We start from the raw sequence: 10,960 nt of genomic DNA, 5'->3' as shown, positions 1-10,960 counted from the left end.
TTTCGACTACTATATTTTTCGTCTACAACCATCCAAAATGTTGCCCAAATTGTCAGGTGTTTTCTTGGACTGTGTCACAATAATGATGGTGATGATGATGCTTGATGAAGAGGACTGATTGAATACCAGTTGTATTTAATCCAGGAAATGTATTGATTGAACCATGGATCAAATATCAGTTGCCATTCAGACAAACGTTTTACAGCCTGTGCGTATTCATAAGTGTAGGAAACTTGAAATGAAGTTCACCCGGTTTTATTTCATACTAACATTTTGCCCACCAGCCTGTAAGTCGCAGTGCATATACTACGAGTAAAATGGCACAACATTTAGCACCAAGTAACCTCTGCAGCCTAACTTGATTCAGGAGAACGGGCTGGCCTTGTCGCCGCGCCCATCTGCCAAACTGTTGACATCATAGCACCTGTATGATGTCGCCCGCGTCGTCCACCTGTAATAAGAATAGGCGTCGTCTGTATCTGTGCTCTGATATGAGGTTACAACCGATCGCGTCATTAAAAGCGACACTCAAGTCGGATTTTAAGCTGCACGGCCATGTAACGTTAGTCGTGGGTTTTCATTGGTGTTTGGCCGCCTCTTGTGTTTTTGCATTTTTGCAATGTGTCTTTAGAAGGGGCGAAAAAGCTGCTGCAAGAGAGCGATGAGTGTGAACCAGCGGGACCTTGCATCCAGATCAGGAGCTGAGGGGGATGCCGCACGGTGCATAAAAGACCCATCCCAAGCATGCTCTCTGCCCAGACTCCTCCCCGGCCAACGCTCCTTGCAAACTAAGTCATATGCATACAAAGCCCAAGAGGACAAACTCAATCCGTACAGGCGAGGTGAAGGTATTCTCATCGAAATACGGCGCACTTTGCCATAAATCTGGACACGGCATTAACTTTGTCATACATCGTGTGATCCTTTAGCCTCGAAGCTGAAGTTGCCACCAATCAGGGACTCCGCCAAATTGAGGGAGTTGTCTACAAACAACATCAAGGAGCTAAAGAACCAGAATTATGTGCTACAGCAGCAACTGAAAGATTCCAAAACCGAGAACAAACTGTTGAAGAACGTGCTGCATCGCCACACGGTGGCGCTGCAGCAATACCAAGATTTGGATGGGAGTATCGCTCAGGTGGGTTTTCTATCTTGCAACTTCAACTGTTAAAGCGATAGTGTGTAAAAATGAGACCGTTTTTCATTACGGACAGCGGGAGGTGCTGTAGGTCAGGGGTGGGCAATTCCAGGCCTCGGGGGCCGGTGTCCTGCATGCTTTCCTGTTTTCTCTCTCAAACACCTGATTCAGATGATTAGGATTATTCTCAAACTCCAGCAGAGCTTGTTGATGAGCTAATGGTTTAAATCAGGTGTGTTAGGAGAGAAAACTGGAAAACATGCAGGACACCGGCCCCCGAGGGCTGGAGTTGCCCACCCCTGCTGTAGGTGCTGCATTTACCATTGTCCCTAGCTATAACAAACATGGCCACCTGGAGAAGTGCCACCCCCCATGTGATACAATTTAATGAATATAATTTAATGATAACTAGACCCATTATTATGTTTAAAACATACTGTTGAACATTAATAACATGTCCATTTGCATTTTTTTAAAATTGACAATCATTTAATTTATTCCTTTTCAATGAAAAACGGTCTAAATCTTACACGCTGTCCCTTTAAAACTGAAGAGGATACAATGAATTCTCGAAGTACAAATGCTTCGGTACCAGTAAAGGTGTTTCTACATCAGTGTGTTGAGTTAGTGCATATGAAAAAAGACACATGAAATAGATGAATAAAATTAAAGTAAAATTGGCCACTGATAGTGATCCGATTTTTGTCAGGTGTCTGACTTCTGTGCAGGTTCAGTTCTCCTGGTGTGAATGCAAGTAAATTTTGTCTTGATTTAATACAGTATCCTGTTGTTGACTGGCACTCTCAACACAGAGTATATAGGCCTCCCCATGCCTGAAATCAAAATTGATTCAAACACGCTATTGTGTGTGCATTTATTGTCTAAAGTCCCAGAATGCTCTCCTTGGATTTTGTAGATTCAAGAGCAGCACAGAAACGAAGTGAAAGCTTTGCGGAAGCTGCTGGCTGAAACACGCTCGAGCCGTGATAAGCTCGCAAGGAAGCTGCAAAGCACAGAGAGGGAGTTGTTGGACTGCAGAGACAGGATCAGTCACCTCCAATGGAGGGTCAACTATAACCCCAACCTGCTGGAGAAAGAGGAACTGACTCGTAGGCTCACTGAGTTCACCATACAGCTGGAGGAGAAAGACAGGAGGATACAAGTATGTTTTTGGAGCATATTGGCTAAGGGTGCGTGGTGGGAAGAGGATACTACCTGTTGCAACATTAGTTACAACTACTACAAAGAGCTACAAAAGCTGTCTGGTTTGATTTTTTTTTGGGGGGGGGGGGATTTATTGAACATATAAACATGCCTTTACAATATTGCTTTCAGTGATTTGCCCTTAGAACAATCACTTTGTTGTGTACCCGCTATACAGTGACAATGACGAGGAATAGAATAGAAATAGAATAGAATGTTTTTCTATTCTATTTTCATTAACATTTTGACACCGTTATTTTGTGGTATGCAGTTGTGTACACTTGGAAAGCAGTTGATTTAACTCTTTCTTTGCCAGCGACAAAAATTGTCACATAAAATACTTGCTGTTTGCCAGTGACTACATTTTTTTTTCCTTTTATGTACTTGCTGTGCCAGTGACTACATTTTATTTCCCTTTTATGAATCGGGTGATGACACTCCTGCCCAGCGCTCCTCTTAATTTTAAGCTTATTGAGCACTAGTAATTAAGTATGACCATTTGATGGGATTGTTGCTGTCGAAAGCTACAAACGATGTGATCGACGGGTTGCCTTTTCTGATAACGCTTGTCACTAAGAGAGTGAAAAAAGAATTCTTGGTCAAAGACCAAAGGATGGAGTCAAAGGATTGATCCAATGCCTCTTTCAGGAAGTTTGTGGTTTATATTTTAGTTCTGAGATGATAAGAAGCTCCATAAGTAGAGCTCCGTGGTACAGTATGGAGGCTCAACTGATGAACTTTGACTTAAGCTGAAGATGCAGCACTTGCTGCCCTCGCATCCAAATATGCACATTCTTTTAGGACTGTTAGAGAGGCGTGGACCTCTGTGGCTGGAGCTGGGTTCCTCATTCCAGCACACCACACCAACTGAATGACCCCCTTGACCCACGGCCTTTCACAGGCATGCGTCGGGTAGTACAGTAGGTAGGTAGTTCCTCCATATTGACTTCCCGCGCTGTAGACATGGCCAGTCGATTCTCTGTCGATTCTCAGATTAGCGTTTTGGTTTAAACTGTTAAAAGTTTTTGCACTAGGGTTGGTAATCTTTGTCTCATGAAATTTTGATCACTGCTTCAACTTGATTGGGACCCGCATTAGAAAAAGCCACTTTTGGTGCTTACACGATCAGCAGAACCACTTCAACTTGATTTGGATCCGCATTGGAGAAAAGCCACTTTTGGTGCAGAACCGTGACGGTCAAGCTCCATTTGTTAGCAATTGAGTGGAATTGCACGTTCATTTGCAGCCGTGTGGCTTTCATGTGTCACATTTGTTTGCAAAACAAGAGTGCTTTCAATTAGGGCATAAAGGTTGAATTTCCTCCATTGTATGGAGGGGGTCAAATAGCCCTGGTTACATGTAGAGGCATATCTTAGAATAGTGCCTATGTTCACATAAATGGCACAACTGCAAATTAAACCAGGGGAAAAAAAAAAAACTTTCTTTTTGGCTGAATATTAAGGTTGGCAAATTAACAAAATATTTTCAGTTTTGTCAAATTGGCTTTCCTATGAGCAATTCAGCAAATTGTTTTGGAGCAAGCAACTTGCTTGCTTTGCTGTGCTAACTTAACATTGCTCAATAAATGTACTGCTTGGCCCATTACTATCACTATATCAGGCAGTTTGCTAGCTAGTTACAGTATGACTACATCCCCAAAATGCATCTTCCATGGATGTCACAATATCATCAGGTCAGTGTTTTTTTTTCATGGTGAGTGAGTGTGAATTGAGAAAGAGAGGATGAAAAAAAAATGCACCTTTAATTAGATCCTCACTAAAATAGGATTTGCCATTTCCTCTTTTGACTGTTTTACCATGTCCAACTGACTGATGTGAACATTAAAAAAAAAAAAAAAAAAAAAAAATATATATATATATATATATATATATATATATATATATATATATATATATATATATATATATATATATATATATATATATATTTTTTTTTTAACCGTTAGATTCATACGGCTACCCCACTCAGAATACTAGTTCCAAAGTGTGTCTGTTTTTGTTCATTTACACTCTTTTGTGGAGCACAGAGCCCCAGCCAATGAATTTGGGGTGAACACTTGTCTTCATCCTGGCTTTCTTGTCTTCACTCTTCACTGATTTTCTTCAAGCCTGTCTTGCCGCCTGACTTTAGTCCTCTGTGGATTCCAGTCCAGTGCCTGCGCCTTGAATGTTCTGCTGCTTTATATATAGTTTGTCCAGTTCTTCCCAATTTTCTCTTGAATACATCATGGCTGATAGGTTTCTCATTTGTTGTCTCCTATAGCTTGTTTTTGGTTATCTTGTCAGAGCAATGTCATGTTGAAGATGTGTGTTGAGTCCTGCCGGCTCCTTTGTCGGTTATATTTTTCGTCACGCCATGTCTCGGTTCTACATAGGAGAACCGCCTTGAAGTTGGTATTGAATTCTTTGAATATTTTGGTATTGGTTTAGAGGAGCAAAGCCGTTCATGTCCGAAGTCAGTAAGTGGCATTGTTCACACATTTCCACCGCAGGGTGTATCAAAATGCCCAGGTTTCTCCTCTTCATCAGCTTAGCAACTACATGTCTACATCCATCAGTCTGAATGTGTGTACCTGCAAAAATCAAATGAAATCCCAGAAACATTGACATGTCATGTACTCCACTCATCAATTAAATGAATGAAAAAATTGTTTTGAATAGATGTAATTTCTCCTCAATGTAATGGTTCTATCATTTAGATTGTCTATCATTTAGTTAAATCATATAGATTTTCTTTGCTTTCATTTTTCACTGTACATTCTAGTTCTTGGAGAAGAGCAACCAGCTGCTTCAAGGCTCACTCACTCGGCAAGTTGCAACAGAATACAAAAATATGTCCAAGTCAAATGAGATGTCTCTAGGTCTGCAAAGTACAGTTTGTGAATTATCCAGGAAAACTCAAGTAAGTTCAAAGACGTGTGGTGGTGCATTGTTTAATTTTTGACAATTACACAAGGTTGTCATACTGTAATTTACAGGACAGAGCAAGAGAAGCAGAGACAAATAACAATGCTATCCGATCACGAAAACAAGGAAGAAAAGGTTACAGTTCCATATAGGATCGGCTTTGCGACTTTTCTCACCTTGTTCGACACAACCGTGCTTCACACAAATTTGTGATTTGCAGGCAAACAAAGCAAGATGGTGCAGACGGGAGAATTTGCCTCGACAAACAGCGATACGGACGAAAAGTTCCTCAGATGGCAGAGCCCTGACAGCTCGGTACGTCATTGAAAGAATTACACCTTTCATTTTCGGCTCATGTCTCTTATGTGTATGCATGTATTAAATGTTCTTCAAATAATTAGCTTTTTTTATGGAAGCAATGCATTTTCAATATGCCAGTGACATATATTGAGACGAATAATTAACATATTCACTGCCAGGTCAGTAAAAATGGATCTTTGACGGCTATAGGCGTCAATGGCAGTGAATGAATTATTGGCAGTAATTTTCAAGTCATATATTAAAAAAAAAAGTAGTAACAAGAGTGCTGATGTTTATTTCAGTATTTTGTACCACGCAAATCTCGCACAACTGAACAAAGGAGAAACAGCAACCGGAGGCGTTCTAATAAAAATGCAGGTGAGCCATTCATGCTTCCCATGACGTCACTGTCCAAATAATTTTCATGTCTTTATTTTGCCACATGACCTAACCAAGAGGTGCTTGAAACCTATACTGGGCAGACAAAAATATGGCAAGGTGTTCATAACAGATCTTTTCAATTAGGGATAACAATAACAACAACAACAACAACAACAACAACAACAATAATAATAATTATGATAATAATAATAATAGTCATTTTGACTATTGATTGATCAATGATTTTAGGAACGTCCATCGATATTTGAGGTACCTCCATGTATTATGTGCAATTTTAAAATGGAATAAATAGTATTGTATGAAATAAATGTTCATTTTTTGACCTATGAGGAGCCTTTTACCATAGTCGGTCACAACTAAAATCAATAAAAACAATGACAGTGGGAAAAAAAACATTCGGAATAAGCAAAGTGAGCATCAGTTAAATGAATTTTAAATTATCTCAATAAAAGGTACATGTCTGAAGATGGCAAGGAAATCCAATAACAAGTTCTAACTGCATTATTACTGGAGGCGGTATTATAACAGAATGTCATTTTAGTAATGGTGAATTTTAGAAAGGTCACACAATTATGTCACAAAAGTCCATTTGTTGCTTTCAGCCTCTAGGGATAGCCGTTACCCCCAAGAGGGAAGACCGGACTCATCAGAAGATACACAGGAGTCAGAGGAAAATGAGGAAGAAGAGGATGAGGAAAAGGAGAACGGTAAGGACGACGACGACGACGACAGGGAAGAGGATCAGGGCGGTGGAGCGGGGAATGCGGATAGAGAAGGGGGGGGGAGGTCGGAAGGAAACTACGATGGAGGGAACAAAGAAAGGGAGGACCATAATGAGGAAGATTATCAGGATGAGGGAATGGACCAAAATGAGGAGGAAGAGGAGGAGGAGGAGGAGGAAACCGAGGAAAAACGAGAGAATTCAGAGGAGACAAGGTTAGAGAAGACGTTTGAGCAGATGATAGGGAAAGGTGAGGAGGAGGAGCGAGACTATGAACAGGATGAAAAGATATGGAGAAAAGAGGAGGAATTTGAAGAGAAGAGGTACAGGACGGAGGAGGAGAAGAAAGAGGGTGAGGATGAAGAAGATGAGAAGATAGGGAATGAGGACGAGAGTCAGGAGGAAGATGAGGGAGAGGAAGAGAGGGTGGAGGGAGAGAAAGAGGAGAAGCAGATAACAGAGGCGCAGGAGGAAGAACATGAGGCAGAGAAAAGCATAAAGGTAGAGAAGGTGGGACAAGAACGGGAAGAAGTGAAGGAGAGAGGGGAGGGAACGAAAGAAATGAACAAAGAGGAAGAGGGTGAGTCGGCGATGATTGTTGAGATGACAAAACGGCAGGAAAAGAGGAAGGAGAAAGGAGACCAGAAAGACATTAAGGCGAAAGATCAGAAAGATATTAAGGTGAAAGAACAGAAAGACATGAAGGTCAAAGGAGATCAGAAAGACATTCGGGGCAAAGGAGATCATAAAGACGTTAAGACATCCAAACAGTCCTCTTTGTTATCGTGCATTCTCAAGGAGCAGAAAGTGGTAATTCCTCGTGAACCAAAACGATGCTCGCGACCCAAAGTTCGACGGAAATACAACTTCACTCCAGTTACAAAGAATCTGCATTTAGGCAAGCCGGCCTACAGCGGCTTGCATTTGAGGTATCACAAGGGGGCAAATGCGCCGGTCAAAGAAGAGACCCTTTACTGTCGCAATCGAAAACGTTCCGCAGAAATAGTAGACGACATCTATCTGAGTGATGAACAGACAAGCCAGCCGGATGCCGCCAGTGATGGCTCGGATCTGGATTCAAAACAGAATAACTACGCTTTATGGACTTAAAGCAACTCTAACGGACATTTGCACCTTTTCTTTCATTTTTGCTCTGGCTCTCCATTGAGTTGTGTATATATGTACATTAAGACGTCATTAACTTCCTGGTTTGTTTACATGCAACTTCCTGGTTTGTTTGCAAGCAGGATAATGCAATATTATTCATTTGAAATTCTGGAGAGGTGGACCAAGGAACTAGTGGCTACATCACTTTGTAATGCACATTACCACCTCTAGCACTGGATTTGAAGGCACGGGGAGAACTCCACACAGGAAGGCTGGAGCCGGAATCGAACAAACAATACTGACTTGCTGATTTTTGATCGTGCTGATTTTTGATTGTGACAAATGCAAACCTTTTGCCTAGGCTGCATGAGGCTTCTTGTGCCAGGTGACAACGTATTCTTTGACAGTTGGACACTGGACTTATTGAGTGCTGCTCGAAGTCTTGAAATGTCGCTATTACACTAAATGCCTGAAAAGCCCTCGCTGACCATATAAACTAATCGAATGAAAACAAGAGTACAGTGAACATCCGTTTATGGTGGTGTAAATGTTTTAACTTAGCGGTAATGTAGAGAATGTTTCAACCTACCGGTAATATAGAGCAGGGGTTCTCAAACTTTTTCAACTCAGGGACCGTTTTTGGAAAGCAAATCTTCCAAGGACCCCCATTGCAAATTTTTGCAGAAGCAAAACAAAAATCATTTAACCCAAACAAGTGTCCCTTTTCTTCACCAACATTTAATTTGACCATTATGGTTGTTAGTTTTCAACTATATTGAAGGTTAGAAAATAAAAATTGCAAATTGCACGCCTCCTAATAGAAAACGGTTGGTTTGTTGAATTTGTCATGATTCTAAAAGCCCCTGTGATTGAAATACTAGCTCTCTTAACTTAATACTGAGTGTTAACGTAAACACGATCTCATAAATTACCAACAGACATAGAGAAAATATAGTTGAACTGAAAACATGCAATTTGAACTTTCCCGCAAAAGGGGTCAAAAGCTTAAAAATCTGAAATTATAATAGGAGTGTGAAAGTTGAAGCACAATTTAGTGAAGGTTCACGAGACAGCCGGGTAAATAACTGACCATGTTCTCATGCTATGAATATTTTGAATTTGATTGGTGAGATTAAAACAGTTGGACAAAGGCGTTCGCTAACTGAACACCAAAAGCAATTGAAAAACAATATCCTGATCCTGGAGTACTGAGGAACACAGAAACAAATGTTATTGTTTATTTTTTTGTGAAACATTTTAAAGTTTTTTGTAACTTTTTATAATGTTTTCACCTCACCTTTGTCAGATAAATGACGTGTATTGGCTTGAAATTTTATTTTAGGCGTAGACTCCATGTAGCTGGGGTTCTTGCAAATGGGTGGTATAGCTTCTATACGTGGCCGTAGTTTTTCTTTTTACTAAAAAAAAAAGTCTCTAAAAACTTTGACCAAAGTGTAGAGTTGCCTAATTCTCTGGATCTGTTTGTGCAGTAATCCTAAACTGAAATTTTACGTCATCGCTCTTATTTCCCATCAAAGATGCTGACATCAATGACTGAAGTGCTTTCTGATTGGTTGGCAAAACCGCCTTGTGGCTTGGCATGCTGGTAAATGAATAAAAGTGCACTATGCGGATTCATGGAGCAGAAATTTTCAAAAAGCAAAGCCATGCAGACATTTTTTATTTTTGCACATGAAGAGGGGAGAATCATCTGGGTTTAAACAACCCTGTAGACAAGGCTTTATTTAACGCTGTTATTTTATGTTATAGGTTCTCTATCTTGAGTCCCAGCCTATTCACTTGTTTGTCTACTGTCGTAGACAATTGTTTTTGGTTTATCTTTCAACTCGTGAGCTACCATACTAAGTCGTTGTATGCTGGTGTGTATAAAGAACATCCTGGCCGTTCAATTAATATCTGTTTGGGTGGGAGCCAATTAAATGCAGAGACAAAATGCAACCAAACAAATGAATTGGCTGGGTCTAAATGTGTATTATAGGTGTGTATATATGTATAGTATTTGATTACACGTGATCATTTATGTACCCAAATTATTTTTGCACTTTGCATTTTTTAAACAAATAATAAAGCAGATTACACTTTTACAATCCTGGTGAGTACATTTGAGTGGTATGCAGTCTCCGTGATGATTCACAGGGATTACTGCATAACTACAAATCAGTTGTGTGTGTGCAGTGTTTTTATGTAGGTAGTTTTATGTGATACATTTTTTGAACCATTATTTTAAAGATCGTATTGTATTTTTCCAAAGATAAATATATGCATACATATGATGAAATCTTACCTTTGGCAATTGATTTTCTAATGAAATGTGAGTTTCTGGGTAAAATAAGTTTTCATGTGGAAATGTACCTTTGGCAACTTAATTTCTTCTGAAATAGGACTTTTTGGGGAAAATATAAGTAGATTTCACGTAGAGAATTGTAAGATGTTAATGGCATAACGAAAATGACACAAAGCCTGAGAGTGTTAATCATCCAATGTGCATGGTTAACTACACCAAAGCAAACATCATTGTATTAATGTTAATACTACTTTGTTAGAGCTATAGCCTCTCCGTCAGGTGCAATTGCTGGAATTGTGCCAACTATCATTTTTATATTGTTTATACTGCTTATTCCCCAAACCAAATTCTAACCATTTCTGGTGAGATAGAAGTGAAGACATGCAATTTAGACTGATGTGCAAATAGGATAAGCTAGCGTATCCTCACGTAGTTTAACATGCTTACAGGATTTTTTTTGTTTTTGTGGAATCCGATATTTATTTTTTTATGTGAGGGTGTTCACTTTTCCCAAAAATACGAGACCTGTATGTGTCCTGCATGTGAACGCTAAATAGAGCAGGCTCATTGAGGACATTGTAATGTCACAGAGGTTGAGCGTAATGTTTACAAAAATACCTGGCGATGTTGTGGCTGTCACATCGGAGCCAAAATATTTTCGATCTGTTAAATTTAAAGAGTAAATTACATTGAGGAAGGGAAGGATGAGATTTTTTTTGCAATGGAATTTTGCACAGTGCCAGCCACGTCTCTTGCTGAGAGAGCATCTCACTTGCTCCAAACGAGTCAGACAAAATACACCTCGTTCTCCCTTCATTGAATCGTCTTCATCTTGTCCGCTATTGTTTTCTTTTTTT

The 10,960-nt window shown here is 39.9% G+C and overlaps 1 protein-coding gene across 1 annotated transcript; it reads left to right on the top strand.

Moving 5' to 3' along the window:
- Positions 1-596: 596 nt before the first annotated feature.
- LOC148416288 (uncharacterized) lies at positions 597-9,752 on the top strand. Its single transcript, XM_088427690.1, has 8 exons — positions 597-848; positions 930-1,138; positions 2,055-2,300; positions 5,126-5,263; positions 5,340-5,403; positions 5,489-5,583; positions 5,871-5,946; positions 6,573-9,752. Exons 1-8 carry the CDS (start codon positions 662-664, stop codon positions 7,799-7,801), a joined length of 2,244 nt encoding a protein of 747 aa, XP_088283816.1. The 5' UTR covers positions 597-661; the 3' UTR covers positions 7,802-9,752.
- The last annotated feature ends 1,208 nt before the right edge of the window (positions 9,753-10,960 follow it).

This window comes from Hippichthys cyanospilos, chromosome 11, assembly GCF_059441005.1.
Source record: "Hippichthys cyanospilos isolate Australia breed blue-spotted pipefish chromosome 11, RoL_Hcya_1.0, whole genome shotgun sequence".
Taxonomy (NCBI): Eukaryota; Metazoa; Chordata; class Actinopteri; order Syngnathiformes; family Syngnathidae; genus Hippichthys; species Hippichthys cyanospilos.
This window is presented reverse-complemented; position numbering and strand designations above follow the sequence as displayed.

Bases quoted from the DNA above. Each gene is read 5' to 3' on its own strand.
- LOC148416288 (XM_088427690.1), top strand. From the start codon at position 662: ATGAGTGTGAACCAGCGGGACCTTGCATCCAGATCAGGAGCTGAGGGG. The intron at 849-929 runs GTATTCTCATCG...GTGATCCTTTAG, and splicing joins TCCGTACAGGCGAGGTGAAG to CCTCGAAGCTGAAGTTGCCA. The intron at 1,139-2,054 runs GTGGGTTTTCTA...TGGATTTTGTAG, and splicing joins TGGATGGGAGTATCGCTCAG to ATTCAAGAGCAGCACAGAAA.